The sequence below is a fragment of the Terrapene carolina genome, unplaced genomic scaffold (assembly GCF_002925995.2).
Source record: "Terrapene carolina triunguis isolate 2854851 unplaced genomic scaffold, T_m_triunguis-2.0 Scaffold193, whole genome shotgun sequence".
Taxonomy (NCBI): Eukaryota; Metazoa; Chordata; order Testudines; family Emydidae; genus Terrapene; species Terrapene triunguis.
This window is the reverse complement of record NW_020664544.1, coordinates 5,923,342-5,946,783: the sequence shown is the minus strand read 5'-3', so window position 1 is coordinate 5,946,783 and position 23,442 is coordinate 5,923,342. Positions and strand designations below refer to the sequence as shown.

General features: G+C 47.1%; 1 protein-coding gene across 2 annotated transcripts; it reads left to right on the top strand.

Moving 5' to 3' along the window:
- The first annotated feature begins 1,099 nt into the window (after nt 1-1,099).
- CALCOCO2 (calcium binding and coiled-coil domain 2) lies at nt 1,100-18,506 on the top strand. 2 transcript variants are annotated; one of them, XM_026654787.1, is made up of 14 exons: nt 1,100-1,182; nt 6,308-6,496; nt 7,179-7,281; nt 7,952-8,085; nt 9,223-9,348; nt 9,431-9,589; nt 11,240-11,367; nt 11,892-11,982; nt 13,356-13,478; nt 14,331-14,417; nt 15,622-15,717; nt 16,911-17,052; nt 17,745-17,773; nt 18,285-18,506. In XM_026654787.1, exons 2-14 carry the CDS (start codon nt 6,317-6,319, stop codon nt 18,453-18,455), a joined length of 1,569 nt encoding a protein of 522 aa, XP_026510572.1. In that variant the 5' UTR covers nt 1,100-1,182; nt 6,308-6,316; the 3' UTR covers nt 18,456-18,506. The 2 variants fall into 2 exon arrangements, with proteins under 2 accessions (XP_026510572.1, XP_026510574.1); XM_026654789.1 differs by lacking the exon at nt 14,331-14,417.
- The last annotated feature ends 4,936 nt before the right edge of the window (nt 18,507-23,442 follow it).

Genomic DNA, 23,442 nt, shown 5'->3' with positions numbered 1-23,442 from the left:
CATTTTTTTCCTTTTGTAGGTTACTTCTAATTGTGGTTTTTTTTTTAATGGACTGTTTAAAACACCTTGGCTTTTCTTTGTTTTGTTAACATTTGTAACTCAAACACCTGAGCAAACAGTTGGAAGAAAAGCTGTTGTTTGATGCAGCGCCCCAGGTCCTATAATTAAGTCCTCAGCTATTTCTGCATCCTTCTAGGAGACCTCCAGCTCAACGTTCCAGATATTTCGGAGGTAAAAAACAGAAACAGAAGTTACATACCTATACAATTTTCAGTGAAGTCAGAGTTATGTAATTCATGCATGTATTAAGAAGTTAATGGCCTGATTTTTAAAGATCTCTCACACACTCTAACATGTCTCAGTGACCTTGACCTTTCCACACATCAGTACAGACTGCAGGAGGGAAACAGGGCAGCCACAGGAGAAAAGTAGAGTGAGGTGCTGCTCAACCATTCTAGCAGAGTAAAGAAAGACACACAGTAAGTTAGGCTTTGGGTTCATCCTAGGGGAAAACCTCAACCACTGAAGATTTTTTCTCTCTGTTCAATACTTTATCTTGTATTGAGTTAAACAGGTGCTGATAAACAAAAAGCGTAGAGGTTTTAGACACTGAATAATAATAATAATAATAAAACAAACCCCACGACCTCTCTCAATCAGGTTTATTGTCCATTTTATCTGACAGCTGTCTGTCAATCCACAAACTAGCCAGCGGGTGGAGCCATCTGCCTGAGCCATAGGGTGGGTACCACCCTTTCGAGTGCCCAGTTAAATGATTAAGAGGATTCCCATCTTTGTCACTCTTTCCTCCTAACATGAAGGACCCACAAAGTCTCCTTGCCATATCCCACTCCAAAGCCATATCCCAGGGGCAGGGCAAGGGATGCCTCCATGATATGTGGTTGCAGGAGTGCAGGGTGGGTGAGATCCTGGGCTTGGGAGAGTCACACTTATTTCAAATGGTCTCTCTCAGGGGCGGGGGTCCCCTCTGGCAGAGCCCTCGCTCCCGCAGCAGCGAAACTACAAGTCCCAGCATGCTCTCCGAGGGGAGGTGCTCCACTAAAACAATTCCGGGTGGGGCTGAGGGGCGGGAGCAGCCGGTTCCGCCCTTTCCCGGCGGCTCCTCCTCCTCCGTCGCAGCAGGGCCGGAGAGGCGTCGGGAGCGAGAGACGTTGTCCAGCGGTGAGCGAGTCCGGGGGGGGTGTGTGTGTGTGAGAGCCCCGCTTCCCCCCGGGGAGAGGCTATTGGGGGGCCCCGGGGAGCTGTTCGTTCTCTGCCTGCGTCGCAGCTGCCCTGCTTTCACTTTCGTTTCCCTGCGCGCAGAGCAAGTGGGGCTGGAGGGGAGGGCCCCACTCGGGGGGCCTCCCCCGAGGCCTGGCTGGAGGAGGTGGGGGGCCACTTCTCTCCTCCACCATCAGCTGACGGGGGGAGGGGGGGCAATGCCCCACATGGCCTGGCACTGGGGATGACCCCCCCCCTCGTAGGATCGCCACAAAGTGTCACCTTGGGGCACAATGGTGGGGTTTGCCCCCCCCCAAATCCCCTCCGCCTTCCTCCCCCTGCACCCCCTTGCCCCTACTTCTTCCCATCCCCCAAGGCCCCTTTGTACGTGGCCTGTGGCCAGTAAGGGGAGGTGGGCAGCACAATCCCCCACGCCTTGCCCCCCCCCATGCCCAAAGTGGAAAGTGGCAGGTCTTTATGCTTTCTGTGGGTCAGATGTCTCTCCCTCCCCAAGGATCCTTTGGAGCCTGGACTTTGGCCACAGCATCCTCCGTGGGCCAATAGCGCCAACCTTTTTGAATGGCCTGCCCCCACCCTGAGATTTTCTGGGGCTGTTCCCCTCCCCACCCCCCACTTCCTCAATAATCTCTCGAGGGTCCCCATTTGAAGTGTTGCAATCTGTGCCATGTGACGCCAACATGACAATGCACGGCGGCAAAGGGATGATGTGTCACTAGTCACCGGGTCCATGTAGGGTCATGATGCCTGAGTTGGTAAGGAGGCAACTCTGCATGTGCCCCACGTGACTCGACACGAGTTTGGGTGGAAGGGAGCTATGTTACAGTATTGGGGAACAAGAGTGTGTGAAAGGGATATATGAAATAAAGGGCTATATAGATAAGGTAACATGGGAGCAGTCTGTTACCTTTATTGGTGGTTCTAAACTATTAAGGAAATAAACTTTAACACCGATAAAAGGAAGTACGGTTTTTTTAACACACACATAATTGGCCTGTGGAACTCACTGCCACAATATACAATTGAGGTCAAGAGCTCAGCAGGCTTCACAAGATGATTATCCATTTATATGAATAATGAGAACGTCCACTGTAACATTGGGTAGGAAAAAAAGTGTAAGGGATATAATCCCTTTGCCTTATTAGGGCGAAACTTCCCAAATGGCAGTTTATTTCATAACTGCCCTAAGCAGTGTTTCGTGATCGTTTGTGTGAAGCATCTGCTACTGGCCACCGTCGGACGCTAGATGGACCGTTGGTCGGCTCTGATATGGCAATTTCTATGAGTGATGAAGAGGGAGGTCAGCATTGGAAACCTAGCAGAAAGAAGTGGGTCTTGGGACGTTGCAGGGCACCCAGGATCAGGGAGGATGTTCTACTCATGGGTTGATGTGGAAAAGACATGGAGCTGCTTATGGGAAAAGGAGACTAGAGGTGTGTCAATGCATGTTGTGTTGGCAGAGTGGAGTGTTCACTGGGTCCAGTTACTCATTTCTGTACAGTCTCTCCCCCTTAATATACAGATGGCACATTGGGGCTGAGCTAGGCCAAACCTAGCCGTTCTCTGTTGCGGCAGTACCCATAAGGGCAATAGCTTCAGGGGGTGCCGCTGAATAGAGGAGACACATTCTGCCCCCCTCTGTCCTTGCATTGGCATATATTTGGCTGCATGAGCAGGGGAGTAGTGAAAGGTGTGGGGGTGAATTATACGTGGGATAGAACTATGAATAGCTTTCATGGTGAGAATGAGGGGGTTGAGCATGATGCTGAAGGAAACTGCAAGCCAGAGAGGGAGTCAAGTGGAAGAAAAGGGGATGACGTCGTAAGAACAGCAAACAAGGAAGTAAAACATAGAAACTGTCCCTCCATTGTAGTGGTAAGGCTGATACTCCAGACTTGCGGGATAGTCAATTATTTTTTGTCAAGGTCCAAATTTCTTTGTCAAGGTCCAGACTCCAGAGAAAATTATAAAAGAAATGACAAGTAAATAAAAAGATTTTGGGGTCTGTTCAAAAGCGTCTGGCAGTCTGGATTTGGCCCATGGTCCGCCTATTGACCATCCCTGCTCCAGAGTGACAAGAGTTGTTGCTAGCTTTGCTGGCAGAGGGTTTGTTGTGCTTGAACTTACTGCTTCTCTCCATCCAGTGATTCATCTGACTAGGCTCCTTTAGGACTACAGTAATCCTTGAAAATAAGTGGCGGATCATCTGTCAGAGAAGAGGGGAGGGAGAAAGGGGCTGATGTATCTGAATGATGGCGTTGGAGCAAGAGAATAGAGTTAGAGTTCCTGCTCACATGAAGGTCATCATGATTGTACTTACGCAGCTTCTTTCATTCAGGGATCTCAAAGGGCTTTGCAAAGCATTTGATCATCAGAGGGGATAGGAGGGTTGCGTTGGGCACTGAATTCGTGGACTGGATGATTCTTGCTGTTTTTTTCCCCTTTCTCCTGGATCTGGGCTCCCTGATCGAGGGCCTGGCATATTTATTCATTGGTGACGCAGTGGACCAATTGGTTTAACTTGTTCAGCAATCACCCATGCTAGGTGTAGGGATTTCTTGAAGGGTTCAGTTCTGGGCCTTGTGGAAACAATCTATCTGCCGCTGTCTAGATACTTGTGATCGCCCTTTATAAGTTTGGATTGATTTCTTCTTGCAGCAGGGAACTGAGCCATAGAGGGATTGAGTGACGTGCCCAAAGTCATACAAGAAGTCTATGGCAGAATCAGAAATTGAATCCCAATCTCCTGAGTATCTTGTTTTAGCCACAAGACCAACCTGCCCCCTCTTTTTCTTGAATCCAGTTATTTATTATCTAGCTGGTACCTGAGGGCTATATGAATATTTTGGAGAGACTCAAACTCTTCTCAAATAACTTTAGTTAACACCTGTGAGGTGCGAGTGCAGGTCTAATCTTTCTAATCATGGCAGTTCAATGACCTCGTCTTGCCTGGTAAGAAGAATTCAGGGTTTCATATAGTTCTAGGAACCAGTGTTCATACACAAGCCTATCTTAGGATCTCTGGTGCTTGTATGATAGAATTGAAAATGGCCTCTTCCTAAAGGAAAAAAAAACCAGTCCCTCAGAGATGGACTGTAAAAAAGGGAAATCTTTAATTGGTTATTTATTCCTCCCCCGCTGGGTGCATGGTGTAATAATATCTCATTAGTTCATTGCACAGGCTGTGTTACAGCGAGTTACGCATTAGCATTCCATAAGGTGTGGCTGTCACTGGCCCTTTCATAAGGAGCAGACCCAGATTGCTCATTTTTTCTTCCCTCGTCTCCCTCTGCTGATGGTTGATGAACAGCTGAAGGAATGAGTGGCAGGATTTGGACATCATTACATTGTCACCTCATCCTTTTTTCCTTTCTTTCATGCTCTTATAATTTCCTCCCTCCCCTATGTCTATTTTCCTCCTCTCTCTCTTTTTTCTCCTTAATTCATTATTGTTCTATTGATTGAAATGAGTCGACAAACAGTGGTGCATCAGTGAAGCACCTGAACAACGCATGCAGACAGCTGGCAGGCTTAGAAGTTAGAACAGGAGGGAACTGGGATTCAGCCCTCTTCCAAATTCTGTCGCCGACTTGCTGTTTGATCTTGGGCAAGTCACTTAAACGCTCTGTGTCTCAGTTTGCCCCGTCTGTTCCATCTAGAGCTGCCCCACGAGGCCACCGGGAAGTACTGGCTGGCACAGAATGCACCTGGCCGCCTTCTAAGTGATCACAGAAAACTAGTGTTCTGATCTAAGGTCACTTCCACATGGAACTCCTGGTGCCGGTGATGACACAGACTGTGATAACACAGTCCCAGACCTTCTGGGGATTTTATCTGAGGTCATCTCTTACCCTATATACACTATAGCTGCAGTTAAGATCAGCTGGGCGGCTCCTGCTTTCTATTCCTGGAATTGGGTTGTCCTGGACTTGCAGCAGGATTTTCTTGGCAAGAAATGTCTCCCCTTGGCAATCTGCCAGACTCGGAGGCTGGCTGCCTCTAGTGCGTGATGGTAAGGCGTATGTTTAGTTTTCTGAGCGTTTCCTGCCTCTGTTCTTGGTAGTTTCGATTTTATTAACGGTTGCGGGGTCAGTAGTTTTGTACTGTCTCTTGCAGGTCACCTTGTGTAATTTATTTTTTGAACTTGTAACAGCACAATTAAAAGGTTCCTAAATAAAGAAACAGGTGAGAGTTCTTATCCTATTGATTGATGCTGCTGCTATGCAACATGTGTGTTTTAATACTGAGAACCATGTGGCAATTTTACTATAGTGGTTGCTAGTAGCAAATGCTGTATCCTTAGGGTTCGGACCCTTAAGAGCGAACTACTGCCACTTAGGGAGCAAGGATCATGTTGCCTGGGAGGAGTGCACAATGAGTAGGTTTGGAACCATTAGATTTCTATTGGTAAATGTCGGCAAATGTCGATTTCACTGTACACAGGCACACAAACCCACCAAAAATATTTCCATCAACAATATTTGAAATTTACAAATAGGCAAAGCAGGAAAAATGTTTCTTGTGAACTTCTTGCAGTTTGAGTTAAGGATATTTGTTTTGTATATTTTGATATGTGATGCTGACAGTTTTTTTTTTTAAACGGTTATAAAGCTTTAACTTTTTGAATCTCGATGTCTCCTGTTGTTTAAACAGTTATTGGCTGACCTGCCCATAACTTCCTGCAACTGTGAAAATTTAGATAGATGATAATAAAAAAGGCTTAAAAATAAACCGATATTATCTGTTAAACTTAAAAATAAATAAAAATTGATTTCTGCCAAGCCTAACAATGAGGTATCAGTCTCCCTTTTGAACCACAAAGATGAGGATGACACAAAATGTGTTAGATTTGGATGCTAAAGCGTTACAGTGGAATTGCTAATGAAAAAATAGGAAGGCTGTTGGATTTGCTTCTTCTTGGCAAGAGTGCGTGTCTTGCATTTCTCATGCTGACCGGCCTTGGGTGCTAAGAATGCTCTGGATGAGGTCCCAGGATTCTCGTGTGTCCCAGCACCACAGGCTGCAAGGTTTTGTCTTACCCTTCGCTTTTGTTCTTGTCCTCTCATAGAACCCCGTCATGGACGAGACCTTAGATGAACCTCCCACTTCTGCTGTCTTCTTGGACAACTGCCACTTCTCCCAGGTTATCTTTAATAACGTGGAGAAGTTTTACGTCCCCGGAGGAGACATAACCTGCTTTTATACCCTCACGCAACACATCACGCCTCGCAGAAAGGACTGGGTGGGCATTTTCCGGGTAAGCGTGTGCTCCGAACCATTAGCCACCATGTATTGTAAGGTGGCCGCTCACAAAAGGAATGGCTTGATGTGGACATTTCCAGTTATTTCACGCTTGATCCCTAAGCGGGAGTTTGAGACTTTGGAAGAACAGAGTAGCAGCTCTTTTTCAGGGGCTAACTTGTATATTGTAGTGCCTGTACTGCATCAAGAGACGTAGGACCTGAATCTTTGCTGCGCCGTTCTTGCACTTGGGAGCAGGAACGGAGTAGGGGAGGTTAACGTAACATTGAGCCACCGTTGCACTTCCTGTATTCTGGGACTGCTGAGGGGCCAGCCTGAAATTAGAGCTGTTTCAGGGCTAATCTGACTTGTGCCCTGTTTCCTAGGGCCAGTGAGGAATAGGCGTGGTGTAGTGCATTGTGCCCACATCTGCCCTCAACGCTCTTCCTTCTCCAGAGCGCCTCTCATTCCACACCTCTCCCTTCCCTCTTGCTCCAAGGAAGGAGTAAGCAGGCAAATAGCCCTGATTATTCCTATTTGCATGGACCCAAGATCTGGGTAGCTGGTATAGGAGTGTAAAGGGGGTTCTGACGGCTTAGTGTGGGCATTCAGCCCACGTTACAATATCGCCCTGTGAACGGCCACAGGATAAACGTAAGTAAGCTGTATGATACTGTATGATTATCTTGCTGTTGCAGGTGGGATGGAAAACAACCCGCGAATATTACACCTTCATGTGGGCTCCTTTCCCGAGTGACCTCAGCGGTGATTCTATCGTGCAGCAGCAAATTCAGTTTCGAGGTCAGTTGGGAAGGGATGGGCAGCTCACAGTGTACACACACACGCACCATCGTGTACCAAATTGCACTAAACGCCAGTAATAAGTGTTACCACCTGAAGCTGTACAACTGTTGAATAGGAATATTGTCCCGTACTTGGGTAAACTTCATTCAAGGAGCTGTGGCTATAAGGTCATCTCAAAATAATAGTCCCCAAGTTTCTCTCAAAGGGTCCCTCCCCCCCCGAATGTACTCTCAGTCAAGTTTAGCTTGGTGAGAGTGTCCCCTCCTGCTAACACGGAGACACATCCATATGGCACATGCGGTCCTGCGGCCTCTTCTTCCGCTGTTATCAGTGTAGCAAAAGCCCCTGGTGAGAATCTCCCTTGCAGGTACTGCGTTGAGCTGTGTTTGACCATCCGTGTTCTTTTGGTGAACGGGAGTCACTGACCTGCTCCTTGAGGAGTCATTTACATCAGTGCAAAGTGTCAAAAGTGTTTTACGCTCACTTTGCACTGCTATAGATGAAGGCACAAGGAGTGGGTCAGTGATTACCTGGCCCCATAATGTGGATGTTGCTCTGTATTCCGTGGTCTTGGGTCTGTTAGATCTGGGCTTTCTGGGCTGTACAGTTGACAAGAGGTCTGAGTAATTAAAAACACCCTATGGTGGGGATTTTTGTTTGTTTTAAGCCTACTACCTGCCAAAAGATGACGAATATTACCAGTTCTGTTATGTTGACGAGGAGGGGGTGGTCCGTGGAGCCAGCGTACCTTTCCAGTTCCGGGCAGAGACCGAGGATGATATCCTGGTGGTTACTACACAGGTATGTTCCCTCTCTCTTCCTGCTTTCTCATGCCCCTATCTTTTGTTCAAACTCCCTTTACCTAACACAACATGGTCCAGTGACTACGGCACTGAACTGGGGCTCACATTTGTTGAGCGCACCAGTGTGCTGCGTGTTAACTTCCCTCATGCGAGCCTGGCTGGTGTGCACTAAATGTTCTGTAGTGCACGTTGATGTAGTCCGGTTTCTCATCAATGCATGCTAGCAGGGTCTACGTGTGGGAGTCAGAGCACAACACACAAAGTCGCAAGACCTCCTAGTCAGTCTCCTCCTGGCGCTGGCGAAGGTGGCCGTCCACTGTACCAGGAGGAGGAAGTTGGACAGGGAGGTGTTCTGTGACTGGGGGGGCCTATTTCTGATCCTCCTTTAAGTCACGTCTCTGGGCAGCGTTCCTCTGGGCTGCGTCCACTGGCTCCCTGGAGCCTTCAAGGGGCAGTGGGTGCTATCCGGGGTTCTCTGCTCAGTGTCCCCCTCTGGATCCCTGCTTTTGACCATGTGACCCTCACTCTGGTCTGGTTTTTCATTTGTTGTCTCCCATAATCTCTTGACATCTGGGTCCAGTGGCTCCTTCTCTTAGGCTGGGGGAGGTGGGGGTTAAAGGTCTCCAAGAGCCTCAGTAGATGCTGCTCCCTGCAACCCCAGAAGTTGGAACTGGACCATTCCTGTATTAACAGGGTGGGGGTGGAAGCACAGCTGTAGCAGCAGGTCATGCTGTGCCAGGAAATGATCAAGGGTGCATTTGGGTAGCCAGCAGGTGCCTGTTTGTATCGAGGACTCAGGTGGCCGCCTGAAGTTAATGGTTGTGCAGAGCCGTCAGTTCATGGGCCTAATCCTACAAGAGGCAGAAGACCCTCTGCTCCCACTGCCCTCTGGGGGAATTAAAGGCATTGAGCTCCTTAGAGTTTCAGGCCTCGTGTGTGCAGTATTTTGGAGCCTGATTTTGAGCTCTGGTTGGACAAGCTCTGGCAGCACCGGGCGAGACTGAAAGGGAAGTCCAGTCTCCCTGGTGTCGGTGAAGAGGTAGGGAAGACTACACTGTGGTTTTCTGCCGGGCTCACGTTCCTTTACTCATCACTACACTGCATTCTTATTGAACAAGTCTGTGTTGTTTGCCAGGGAGAAGTGGAGGAGATTGAGCAACAAAACAAGGATTTAGTTAAAGAAAACAAGGAACTGAAGGAAAGCTGCCTGTGTCTCCAGAAACAGAACCTGGGTCTGCAGGAGGAGCTCCGGCTGGCACAGGTACAGACAAGGGATAATACTGTAATTCAGAGGCCTTCTGGCTGACAGCTCAGGCTTATACATGCCCATTATGTGCTTCCAGGAGAAGATGAAGGAGCTAGAGGGAGAAGTCTGTTTCTTGCAGACTGGGAACTTGGAGCTGCGGAGAGCTCAGGAGCTACAGGCCGTAGAGATGAGCTCTGCCCAGATGAATTTGGCTTCAATTAGGGAACAGAACATAAAACTTGGAAAGGAAAATCAGGTGAAAGTCCCGATGAACTGGAAACTGGGATGACATGGAGGAGGGAAAAAGGGGAGACCAGAGAAAGTGGAGAGGGGAGAATAAGACGGAGTCAAGGTCTTAGTCTCAGCGAAATGTGAGCAACTGTATCTCCCATTGTAACCAACAGGGGGTTGGTAAATGCTTCTCAGGGTTAGTCCCAAAGGGCAAAGAGAAGAGAAAATCTCCCCCTCACCTCTTTTCCTCCCCTCCATCCCCTGTGGAACAGTCTTGCTGCAGTGTAGAGATGCAGACTCACCCCTGCGGCGCCTCCTGCTGGTGACTTCCAGGAATTAGCTTGTTCCAGCTCCAGAGCGCCCTCTGCAGGCCAGTGATCCACCTGTCCTCTGGCCCCTCCCTGGACCCTGGTGCCCTTGTACCTGGGGTACTGCCCCCTAGCAGTAACCCCTCAGTCTTAGGGTCTCCCTGGGAAACCCCCACCCACTATTCCCACCTCACCTCAGTATAAGGCTACTGCCAGTCATCGTCTAGCCCCATGCACTGGGGCAGACTGCAGTATCAGCCTACTCATCACTGGCAAGGTTGGGTTTGGACCTGCTGCCTTGGCCTACCCTGGGCTGCCCTCTGCAACCCCCAGTACCCCTTGGCCTTCTGCTAGGCCGCAGCCTGGGGCTTTCCAGGCTGGAGCTCCCCAGCCCTGCTCCACTCAGGTACTCTGTCCCTAGCTCCCTGCAGCCAGGCCCTTCTCTATCTGAATGCAGAGAGAGACCTCTGAGCTCCTGGCTTCCAGCCTTTTTATATAGGCCAGCTGTGGCCTGATTGGGGCGTGGCCCAGCTGCGGCTGCTTCCCAGTCAGCCCAGCTTAGCAGCTCCCAGCCACAACCTTCCCCCAGGGCTGTTTTAAGCCCTTCAGGGCAGGAGCAGGGTAACCACCCTGCTACATGCAGCCCCAGCGCCTTGCACTTGGGAATGGAACTGACAAGCTTCTTTCTGCAATTAGACAGGTTCTGAATGGAACCGGGCTCCTGGGCCCTGCAAAATTGGTAACCCTGGGCCTTCCCAATTTGGGGGGAACAGAGAATCTCCACTTCCATTTAAAAAGCAAAACAAAAAGAGTTTCAAGGCCCTTTCCTGACAAAAAGCCTTGAAAATACAAACCAATCGCTTGGGTGGAAAGGACCGAGCAGCTGGGCTTCACTTCTGTAGCAGGAGCCTGGTGAGGTCCAACGATTTGGCTAGAGAGAGAGATCTGACAGACCTCTCGTGTGCAAAGAGCCAGTTGTGCGTGTATCTCCAAAAAACGATCTCTCCAACCCGCTCCCAAATCCCGAGGCTGACCCAGTGCAGAGCGGAGTGGTAATGATGGACTGCAGTTGGTTACGTTTGGGGAAGGGGAAAGGCTCAAAAATGATTTCATAGGCCTGTCCCAAAACCCCAAAGACCAGCTCTGGATCTGACCTGCCTATTACTGCTCCTTCCTCCTCCTCCTTTGTCCAAGGCCCCAATTGAAGCAAAACTGGAGCTGAATATATCAGAGAAAAGAGAAAGGAGAGAGAAAATCTTGTTCCCTTCAGGAGGGTTGTCTGGGATTGTTGCATTCAAAGATACAGTGGGGAGCAAAAATGATGGCTGTTTCTGGGATTTGACTCCCGTTTACCTTCCTGCACTCAGGAGCTGCAGAAAGGACTGGAGTCTCTGAGGAGCAGCTGTGAGAAATTGGAGCTGGAAGGAAATTTCCTGAAAGAGGAGAACAAGCGGCTGACGGAGCAGAATGGCTGCAGAGAGAGAGAGCTGCAGCAGTGAGTGGTTTACACCATCCGTTCGCAAATGGGAGTTCCTGGAAGCGCAGTGGGTTGGGTTTCCTCTTCTGTTTCGTGCTGATGAAAGCCAGTGACTGTATGCACAGAATGAACCCTGCGAGTGAGAGTATAAGGAGCCCCGTGGGGTTTTGATCTGGGTTTGGCATTCACAGGCCCTCAGGCAAACATAAGTGTGAGGGTGACTGAGCAAAACTGACTCTTGGCACGAGTCCATGGATTATAGGCTCTCAGCTGTCTGCGTCGGTTGAGGGGAAAGCAACCCACAGGGCTGTGGAACAGATCCAGGATTCACAGGATCTCTGGTAACTTCATGCAAAGGTTTGAGCAGTGCTTTGGTATCTAGGGTTCCTCCATTTGAACCTGCCTGAGGACAAGATAAGCTTTTGATTAGGTTGAGAAATGAAGGCTGCGGGTGTGGTTTACCAAGAGCTGGTGCTGAGGTGTAATGGGGGGGGGGGGGCACATGCAGCTGAAAATGTTACAATTTGGTTTCCTCTGAGCAGATTCAAAGAACACAACCAAGAAGTGTCATCTGAAAAGGAACAGCTAGAAAGCAGATTGAAAACTACCCTGGATCACATGGACCAGCTGCAGGTAGGCAAGGCGCAGTCTGTCTCTGCTTCTGCAATTTGTGCAGTACTCTGTGTGTGTCTGACTGGGAATGGAGCTGCCTATAGCAAATTAGGATGGTATCTGAGTTGTTCCTAGTGATTCCATGGGCTCCTTAGGAAAATGTGAACCTACAACATGACAACCTGAGCTCCAGGAAGCTCCTAACAAGTGCTGTATTTGGGAAGGAGGAAGCGTTAGCAAATCCTTGCAGATTTTTCATCTCATCCCCCAAAACACCTACCCTCCGTACCCATGTTAGGTTCATCATAAAGACTTTGTACTCCTCTAGCTCCTCCTATCTGAGGATCTCAAAGGGATTTCTGAATGTGGAAGGGTTTATTCTCACAAGAGCCCTATGAGGTAGGTAAGTGGTAAGGCTGGCCGGAAAACAACAACTCCATTTCATGAAACAGAGAGGTTTCAAAAAATTTGTTATCCTGCATCAGAAGGAAAAGGAGAGAGACTCTGTATTCTGGTACACCTCTACCCCGATATAACGCTGTCCTCGGGAGCCAAAAAATCTTACCGCGTTATAGGTGAAACCGCGTTATATCGAACTTGCTTTGATCCGCCGGAGTGTGCAGCCCCACCCCACCGGAGCACTGCTTTACCGCGTTATATCCAAATTCATGTTATATCGGGTCGCGTTATATCGGGGTAGAGGTGTAGTTAGGCTGGGGACCTGGGAGACCCGGGACAGTGTCTGAACTACTGGATTATGGAGCCTGTACTCACCAGGCTACATAGCTTTCCCATCCTCCCGACCAGAAATGCCATCCTGGTCCCAACGAACCTTTCCAACAAAAATGTTATCAAATCCGATATGATTCCTCTGAAACATCCCAATTTCACTAAAATGGCATTTGATGGAAAACAGTTGCATCAAAAAAAAATGAACCGGCTCTAACATTACTAGCCCTATTTTACAAAGGGGGAAACAGAGATGGAGTGACTTGACTAAGGCCATGCACAGAATCGATGGCAGAGCCAGGAATAGAACCGAGCTCTCTTGTCTCCCAGCCAAAGGATCATCTTTCTTGTCTCCAGATTGGTGCTTGTCCAAAAGTTTCATTGGGTTCCAAAAATATTTCACTGGAATTGGTTTCCAGACATTTGTTCCACAACTGAATCAGGTCAACATTTCAGGTTATTTACCACTAGTGTGCAGTTATGTAAATCACCCCCAAAAGCCATGTGAATGGGCAGGGTTTGGAATTAGGATCTATGGCTTAGTAAGACTTTGCCAGGCTACTTTCATTCTGGACATTCCTGCTGCATTATAAATTGCCTGTGCTTCCTTCTGTCCTATATAAATTGTTGGGCCATCGCTTTCATCCACTCTTGTTTCACCTCAGTCACAGGTGTTGAATCAAGAGAAGGAAATGGAAAACCTGCTTCGGATGGACCATGACAAGACTGAGCAGCTGGAGCATTTGAAGGAGGAGAATCGTCAGTTACGCATTACTTTGACTGAACAGGTAGAGCCTTCCCTAATAACGTTGAGGCTTGAGGGAGCTGGGGTGGAGGGATATAGAGCAGCCCATAGCGGTGAGCAGATGGAGGTGATCTTATGGAAGCTCAAGGGGAATTAGGTGATGGAGGGGAAGGGATTGCCCCTGTTATAGCAGGTGGTGCTGTTACATGGTTTTCTCTTCCAGGTGCTCTTTTTTTAGTGTGCAAACCAGTTTTTCGTCGTGGGGGGCGGAAAACACTTGTTGTTGTGATTCAGTTCCTTTAGAAGAGCTGTTTCAAGCAGCAAGAGAATTTGCTCCCTGCCTTAATCTCTAACTAGTGTCAATTCTTCGGTCAGATTTGCTCCCTGGGAGCCAGGGATTTGTGTTTGGCTGAGATTTCTCAAAAAGAGAGGATTGCCTGTGTTCTGTTTGTGACCACCCGTGTCCCAGGACTGGTGTATACATGTAATAAAACAAGGTATACGAGGAATATACCCAGACTCTGCATCGCTGATTTCTGCTCCAGTGGGAAGCTGGCTTACAAAGCCCTGTACATCCGCTACTGCTTGATGGAGGGACAACACCACCCTTAACTCTTCTCTGTTGTTCCTTACTCATCTGTAGTATCTTAGTTTAGCAAAACCATTTAATAGAAGTGACTACAAACAAATGCACTTGGAGCAGAGAGGGTCTAAATTACAGAAGAAAGCCAGAAACAGTGGGAAGCATCCGTTTTCGGTGGGGGATGAGTTGATTGGCTGTGTGCGTGCCCCATTTCCTTCTCCAACCTCCCTTCTCTTTGGCGTTCCTTTTGTTATTTATATGCGGCTCCCCCTCACTGATGCATATGGTGCTGAAATTTGTGGTCCTGTGCAGAAAGAGCAGGAAGAGAAGCTGGAACAGTGTCTGGAGGATCTGAAGGTTACAGAGGCCAGCATGGCTCTTCATCTGCAACATAAGCAGGTGTCATGTCTTTCTTTGGATGGATGTGGGGGATGGTCTCCAAAGAGCAGAGTGAAAAGTGAAGGGATGAAATCTATGGTTGTACAGAGGACAGGGTGTTGCTGGGATTCAGGGAGGGCCAGTATTTCACTGAAAGGAATGTAAAGTCAATGGGAATACAGCAGAATGGAACATTGCATCACTTTTTTATCATGAAGGGAATATAACTGGCAGGTTAGAGAAGTCACGTCAAAGAAACAGGCCTTTCGCTTAGAGAGGAAGGGGGCGAAGTTTGCGATGGTCCTTAGTCCTGGGGGAGTTTGCTCCACAAGCTCCGACGAGCCCTGACAAAGCTCTTGTTCCTGCACACACAAACTGTTACTCTTGCTGTAGAAACTTCCATTGTGCCTGAGGAGCAAAGTTGTTGACCGTGATCTTGAGCTTGGAGCTTGAGGCAATCTTTTAGATACCCATGGCTCAGGTCATTGAGCACCCTGAAGATGAGAACCAAGACCTCAGACTTGCTTTGCTATTCTATGGGAAGCCAGTGTAGGGAGCTGAGGGCAGGTTTCATGTGTTCCCAGTAGACTTGCCGGATGTATTCCTGGAGGTTTCATCACATGACATAATCTTTGATTAAAGATTAATCTTTAATTCCTGGAGATTCCAGGACAATCCTGGAAGGCTGGCAATCTTAGTTCACAGTAGCCAGTGTTGCTGAGGAGATGTGCTGTGGTGTTCTCTACTAGCTGAAGTTTCCTAAGTGCTGAAGGCTTCATGCCCAGGTGTGCTGCATTGAAGTAATCCAGCCTGAGCGGTAACAAAGACATGAATAGCCAAGGCCAGGTCACTGTGTGCCAAGATGATGGAGACTTCTAGACAACCAGAGAGGAGTCCTGGGCGCAGGCCAGCTGTGGAGTTTAATCGATAACCGAAACTGATAAGATTGATGCTTATCGGTTAAACTTTTACATCCCTGCTCACAGTATCACCATGTATGTAATGAGGGAAGTACAGGCCATGAGTGGTTTATTTTGGAAGCAGTGGTGACTTAAGTTGGTTAGATATGACATGGTCAGACTCTCGTTGAAGGTCAAGGTTGATTTATTGATGAAACGCACGCACGCATAAGAAACACATGATATCTGAGCAATTCCTGATGCTCTCACAGCTTTTCTTTTGGTGATTCCTCATCACTGACAAACCTAATGCTTTTGCTTAACAGCATCAAAACCACGATATAACAAAGGAACTCGAGGAGAAGAACCATTTGTTTCAGCTTCTTCAGCGGAAAAAGGATGAAATTGAGGAGAAAAATCTGGTGAGAAACTCACACCCGCACTACCAACCTCACAGCGCAGAGAGGTCTTCGTTAGCAGTGGTACTGAACACAGTTCAGAGTTAGGCAAGGTGGTTGGACGAAAAGCCGTAAGAGGTTTTGCTGAGACTTATTAAGGAGCTCATAATAATGAACCATTATTATGAAATAGAGAATCGTGAGAAAATAGTTAAAAAGAGCTGTCTGACAAGGAAATTGTGGAAGAAAGCTTTACTAAAATGCAATCAGATGACATGGTGGGTTTTTTTCAGATGCTCTCAGCACTGGCCTAACTGCTTCCATGGAATTCAGTGGTCCTACCCAGTATTTGAAAACAAACCACACAAAGTCTTTTCACTGAGTTATTAGCTAAAGAATAGCTCCCGGTTTCTGTTCAGAGCTTTGCCACTAACTGAATGACCTTAGGCTGGTCATAGATTTTAAGGGCAGAAGGGGTTATTTTGATCATCAGTATCCAGTTCTGGGCACCCCACTTTAAGAGAGATGTGGACAAATTGGCGAGAGTCCAGAGGAGAGCAACAAAAATGTTAAAAGGTTGAGAAAACCTAACCTATGAGGGAAAGGTTAAAAAAAAAAAAACCTGGTCATGTTTAGTCTTGAGAAAAGAAGTCTAAGGGGAGACCTGATAAGTCTTCAAATAGGTTAAGGACTGTTATAAAGTGGACAGTGATCAATTTTTCTCCAGGTCCACTGGCGGTAGGACAAGAAGTTAAGGGTTTAATCTGTATTATAAGGCTAATTAGGCTCTGAAATAGGCTTCCAAGCGAGGTTGTGGAATCCCCGTCATTGGAGGTTTTTAAGAACAGGTTGGACGGACACCAGTCAGGGATGGTCTAGGTTTACTTGGTCCTGCCACAGCTCAGGGGGCTGGACTTGATGACTTCTCAAGGTCCCTTCCAGCCCAAAATGTCTATGATTCGATGATCATCAGGTCTGACATCCTGTGTTACACAGGCCATCAAATAGGTATTTTCACCTCCCTTTGCCTGTTTCCCTCCCATCTGCAAAATGGGGATCAGCCTGGCCTACTGAAAGGGATTTGTGGAGTGCTTTGAGATTCTCGGGGGAGAGGAACTATATCCGCGCAAATGGTCATGACTAACAATAAATGGCTTCTCTCGGAAATGGCCCCCTGAGCTCCTGGAACTTCATTCTGCTCTTCTGTCCCTTTGCAGAGACTAAGGCAAGAGAACAACGAGCTGCTGATGCGCCTCTCTGAGAGCCCAGATTATTCTGCCCGGGTTGCTGTCCCGTCGGCGCAAGTTCCAACTCGGTCTCCAGAAAGTGCAGACCTTTTGTTTGGGAACCCGTACTATAGTGAGTTACTTGGCATTCTGTGCAGAGGCTCCCAGGGGCCACACGGGATGGGTCCGATCTAATTACATCCTGACTGCTTCCGAGCAGGAGAACCCTAATCAAGGAACTGGGCTAGAATCAGAAATGAATTAAGAATGAATAGAGTTGGGAGCTACCAAAATTCCAGCCCCCACCCTCCTGAAGATCCTTTCTTCAGTCCTCCTACCTGTTCTTGGCGAGTGAGAGACAGAAGGTGAAACTCTACTTCCTTCCCATAGCTCCTGAGAAGATGGAATCTGTCCATTCACTCTTTGTTGGCAGGAGGGACTTCCCCCTACACACGTGGTGGTTGGGGTCTCAGCAGGTTGTCATCCCTCTTGATTTGGAGGCTTGTAGAAAAGAAGCTCTCAACAGCATGTTTGTGCTGCCTCCCATGTGTTCAGAAGATGCCCTGGCAGCTCCAAAACTCTGTCAGGTCTGAGAGTTGACTTAAGTGATTAGCACTGTGCTCTCTTTCTGCCAGTTTGCCCAGTCACAAGGGAGCCAGTCCCATGGCCTCAGTTCAGCATTCCGGAGTCTTAAATATGGAGGTTCCTTCCAGATTCAGAGCTAGGTCTGGTGCTTCAAGAAGAATCAAGAATAACAGGTCAACACCACATCAAATGGTTTACTTTTGGCTATGGTTAAGACTTGCATTTTCTGTTCTTTTGCAGACTCCCTAGAAACAAGTGCTGTGAACATGGTGAGTAAAGTGGCTGGTGGATTTTGCTTAGTGGTATGAAGGCAGGAGTCTAATTGAGCTCCATGGCCAGTTTCCTCTATAAGCTTTTAGTCCTGGTCAAGGTAGTGGGTTCTACCTTCCCAGACAGCGGAATGGAGCCCTGGATATTTCAGAATAAGCTGGGGGAATTAATGATGATTGTGCTAAGCAGGAGCGAGGGACCTCTGCTAGAACTCAATTGCAGCCCTGGGCAACATCAGCATGGAAGCCGGAATGAGCAGAATTCAGCTGCCAGATGCTGTATTTCATAATGGAGAAATGGACACATACTGGGTAGGATAGAAAGCAAAAGCAGTTCTGAGAAGCTCTTCGGCTCACAGAGCCAGTCACTGAGGCATGGGGACATTTAAAACCTTGTGGAGTATTAGAACTTAGAGTGGCCTGTCTTGTAACTGATTATTTCTAACCTTCCTTCCTCCTTTTATTGCTAGTGCAGATATCTATACGTCATTGTTTTGTATTCACCTTTCAGCCCTCTGTGAAGAAATGCCCCCTGTGTCATGAGGTCTTTTCTGATGACATTGGGCCACGTCAGTACGAGGACCATGTGCGAAGCCACATTCTGGATTGCCCGTTCTGTGACGAGACCTTTGAGGATAAGCAGGTGTATGATGATCATGTGTACTGCCACAGCCTGGAATAATTCTTCATTCTGCTTTGTGCTGTATAGCAGGTGTATAGCTCCTCTTTCAGGTGTGATAGCACAGACTTGATCGTAACCAATACTGTAGGAATATAGATCCTAGACAAATCACCCCAGCAAGGCTGGACTCAGCACCAGTACTGTAGTGCCGACCCATCTGTTCCGTGTGATGTGACCCATCATCAAGTTGGGTCAGATACCAAGCAGTACTATTGAAATAATCCATCCTTGTCAGCTGTGTCCTTTATCTTCAGTCAAATATGGGCACTCTTAAACAGCTCAGTCCCTGTGGGCTGGTCTACACTGGGGGGGGGATCGATCTAAGCTATTCGCGTAGCTGAAGTCGAAGTATCTTAGTTCGACTTACCTGGCCGTCCTCATGGCGGCAAGTTGACCACCGCGGCTCCCCCGTCGACTCCGCTTACTCCTCCTGCCGAGGTGGAGTACAGGCGTCGATTTGGGGATTGATTTATCGCGATGAGACGCGATAAATCGATCCCCGATAGATCGATTACTACCCGCCGATCCAGCGGGTTAGTGTAGACATAGCCTGTAATCAGTTGTTCAGACCGAATGCAATACCAGTACTTCAGAACAAAGGCTGTCACTAAGATCTGTTGTTCCGATCTAACCAAGTACTAATATTGTAGAACAGCAGTTGCCTGCGTTTTGCAGAAACGTCTCTGTTACAATTGTTATATTCCTTAGAGCAGAGCTGAGACCACTAACCCTAAGGCCAAAAACAATGTATACTGCCCTTGAGCTCAAAGTCCCAATCTTATTAATGGTTACAGGACTGCAGATCTAACTTAATAATAAAATTGAGTCCTTCCTTCACCCTTTATCCCAAGCCAGTGAAAGCTTTACATATCTCAGGAATGAGTTTAACCATCTATGTGCATCCTCTAAGGAAATTGGTGGGGGGAGCCTGGATTGTTTCTCTGATTTGCTTGTCTGACGCTTCTTGATTCCAGGACAAAAGGAGCCTCTTCTGAGTGCAGAATGCTGGGCTTCAAACCTATCAAGTTCCTGGGATGATTGCACTGCTTTTGCACAAGTTTTAAATTCTTTTTGTTGCAATGTACAGCAAACATTCTTTCCTCTATGCAAACACAAGGGTAAAGTTTATTATCCAACAGAGTTACACTGTGCATTAATTTAGTGATGAATATCTAAATCTATAGGGAATCCTAATAGGTTTTCATAATAGCCTGGTTCAAATGAAGTTAAGAATAATGGATACTTTAAAACGTTGCTGTAATATCTTCAGTGCTAAAGGCTTAAATAAACTTGTATCGATCAACCTTTGATGAAAACTTTGGACTTCTGTCTTCAATTATGTAATAAGGCTTTTATTTTATTTTTTTAACTGTTAGCAGGCACTATACAAAACCATGTAACAGAGAAATGGAAAAGGTGAATAAACAATAGCAAACAGAAACTACACCAGGAGAAAATGTCTGGTTATTTTTGTAACAAATAAGACAGGTGGAGATTCTGCCATCCCATCCCGAGTGAAAGATGTCCTCCGGGAGCTGTCTTGCAGGCCCTTATTCCTTTCTAAGGCCCAAGTCCATTTATACACATCCCTGACTTTTAGCACATGAAGTACTCCACACTGAAGTCAACTGGATTGCTTGCACTTACTGTAAAACAAGGGGCTTGTCCTCACACAGACGAGCACCAAAATAACTAAATTGGTTGTAAGTCACACCTTGTGCTATTTCAGTGCAAATCTGTGCATGGACACTCTTCTATGACCCTTTTATTCCAAAGTAAGTGCCCCCCCGTGGACTTTTCCCATCCCCAAGGACTTTCCCAGACTCTTCACTCTGCCCCCAGCATTGCTACTGAATCCCCTTGACTCTACAGCCCTTATCACCATCCAGAATCCTTATTATTTATTTTCCGGTAACATCTAGGAACCCTAGTTGTGGACCAGGGCCCCACTGTGCTAGGTGCTGTACAAACACACATTATTTTCCCTGACATGTCCAGTCACCTTCCATGTTCCTCACACTCATCCCTTGCTGCCCAGTTTGCCTCCATGCTGGCATAAATAATCACCACCCCCAGAATTGGATAAGAGGAACATGGATTGGTTTCATACCCTGGGCATTTACTTAGTAAGATGGATCAGGACTGACACAATCATGTCACTTTGGACAATCACTTAACCTCACTGCCTCAGTTTCCCCATCTCTAGCATGGGGATACTGACACTTTCGTACCTATCACCCAAGACCATGTTGCATAGCTCTGAAGAGGGAGAGCATTGTATTTGTGCTCAGTATTATTATAAGGTCTGCAGGTTTGTTTGCCCTGTAGGTGGGACCATACAGCTATTTTCCTCACCTCAGCTTTGAGTTAATGAGTCACTGATGTTCAGAGGTTTGTTTGAAGTACAGGAGGAACAATTCAGTTTCATCGTCTAGTCCCCCTCCTTTTATTATCATTGGGTTTAAGTTTGACTTGAGGGTTTTTGTGGTGGTGACATCATGCAGTCCTCTGAAGACATTTGTCTATAATTAGGGCTTTGCATGATTTGCTACTTGTTGCCTCTCCTCATATGTTTAGACTGTAAATACTTTTAGGCAGGGATTGTCTTTTTTTAATTATGCGTGTCTGGTGTCTAGCACCCTTTTTCCCTGAGCCATTGACAGATGCCTGAGTTTCACTATCAAAGTTGGCCTTTATTTCAGTCATGGGTTTCCATGAGGTCTTCTGGGCCAGATCCTCAGCTCATGTAAATCAGTGTAGCTCCATTTACACCAGCTAAAGATCTGACCCTCTGTTTTTAACTTAATTGGCACAGAAGATCTCGGAAAAAGGAAAGATTCCTGTTATTAGCTGCCTCCTTAATATGGGATCCAAACAGAGCAGATTGAAAAAAGGAATTTTGATCCTGTGGGAAACTCAGTATTTTGAATTTTTTTTTCATCCTCAATTGGGACAAAAATTGCAGTAGTGACTCCTTGCCCAATGAAAAGTTTTGAAATTTTTGAGTTTGAAATGTCAACGTATTTCATTCTGATCTGATCAAAGTGAAATCTCAAGATTTCCCAAACGAAATGTTTCATTTCAATTTTCCCCAACTGAAAATGTCACCAAACTTGTTTTTTTCCCACAGAAAAGATCAACGAATCCCCATTTTCCAGTGAGAAACCATTTTTTCCCACCAGCCCTAGTACCAAGTTATTTTTTGCTTCCTAGGAAACCCTCCGTTTTTACAGACACATGGCTATGATACAGACAGATATAGATGTTATTAAAATCCTGATATCAGCACGTCCTCCTGTTAGACACAATTACCACACCTCTTTTCCCACCTACACTTAGGGTGACCAGATATCCTGATTTTATAGGGACAGTGCCGATTTTGGGGTCTTTTTCTTATATAGGCTCCTATTACTCCCCACCCCCTGTCCCGATTTTTTTTACATTTGCTGTCTGGTCACCCTACCTACACTGTGGTTAAAACCTGCTTTAGAATCCGAGTTCACAAACCCAAACCATGGTTATTTGAGGTTAGATCCATGGCAGGAGTCTGTCTTATGCCCTTTATGCTGTTGATGCCATGAGCTGTGCTCCTAGTTCGCCATTCCCTCCCTTTTACATTGGTTGCTGTCACCATCATCTTCCTTCTTGCATGCTCCTGTCGTTTCTGCAGGTCTCATCACCTAACAGCGCCTGTGCCATTCCAATAGCATGCAGAGACAGTGGATGCCCAGCAGGGGGGGATAGACGGCAGGAAGTCTCATGATGGAGCTAGTAGGACTTTTCTGCAGTAGTGGCACAGAGTCAGCCCCGCCCCTGTACAGAGCACAGTAAGGTGCAGCATGCATCTTCTCTATCCTGGGGTAATTTGGCCCCTGCACAGTTTAGGGTATCCATTTGCTGACCTGTAACGTACAGCCCCATTTATATCACCAGTGAATGGGGCCCAAGGAATCCTCTCTGATACACTGGTGTAAATTAAGAGTAACTCCACTGGCATATACAGTAACTCCTCGCTTAACATTGTAGTTATGTTCCTGAAAAATGCCACTTTAAGCAAAACGATGTTAAGCGAATCCAATATCCCCATAAAAATTAATGTAAATGGAGGGTAGGTTCCAGGGAAATTTTTTTCACCGGACAGAAAAAATTATATACAGCATAAGTTTTAAATAATTTTAAACAATTTAATACTGTACTCACCAACGATGATTGTGAAGCTTGGTTGAGGCAGGGGCGTAGCGGGGTTGGGGCACAGGGGCTTTCCCCACTCCGCCCACCTGGCGCTCCTGTTGGGGAGCAGGCTCGGGGGCTTCCCCGCTCCCTGGTTGGAATGCCAGGCAGGTAGAGTGGGGCAAGCCCTGACCCCCGGCTGGAACGCCCGGCGGGCGGAGCGGGATGAGCCAAACAACCTTATAACAGAACATTGCGCAACTTTAAACAAGTATGTTCTCTAATAGATCAGCAACCTAATAACAAAACAATGTTAACCGGGATGACTTTAAGTGAGGAATTACTGTATGTACTTTCTAATTTTGGAGGTGCTCCCTTATTACATTGATAGGTGTTGAGTAAGAGCCTACAGAGAGCAACTCCAAAAAGGCAGAGGAGGAGTTTTCTGCCTGTGGCAAAGTTTCCACCCCAACACGGCCTCTTAGCTGGGACTGTGGAAACTTTTGTCTCAGTTTCCCACACCGTCCCTAGGCCTGCTCCAGGCATAAGAATGTCCTAGCCCTCAGCCAGACTACTTTACAGAGTCCCTCACTAAAGTCCTAAAGGAATGTATACAACAACCAAATCTTCAGCCCAGCTGGGCTTAGCTAGTAGCCACCTCTCTACAGGTGCTGACATCACGCTACCATAATAGTTTCTTTCCTGTACCTGTGCAGAGTTCAGCAGGGTACTTTTATGTCCAACTTTGGTTATATCCTAGAAAGGGAAGGGTGTTTATTTGAAATTTGACTTGGAGTTTGCGGGTCAAATCCACAGT

Coding starts and splice junctions, on each gene's coding strand:
- CALCOCO2 (XM_026654787.1), top strand. CDS start 6,317: ATGGACGAGACCTTAGATGAACCTCCCACTTCTGCTGTCTTCTTGGAC. Junction 6,497..7,178: donor ACTGGGTGGGCATTTTCCGG/GTAAGCGTGTGC, acceptor TTGCTGTTGCAG/GTGGGATGGAAAACAACCCG. Junction 15,718..16,910: donor AAATTGAGGAGAAAAATCTG/GTGAGAAACTCA, acceptor GTCCCTTTGCAG/AGACTAAGGCAAGAGAACAA.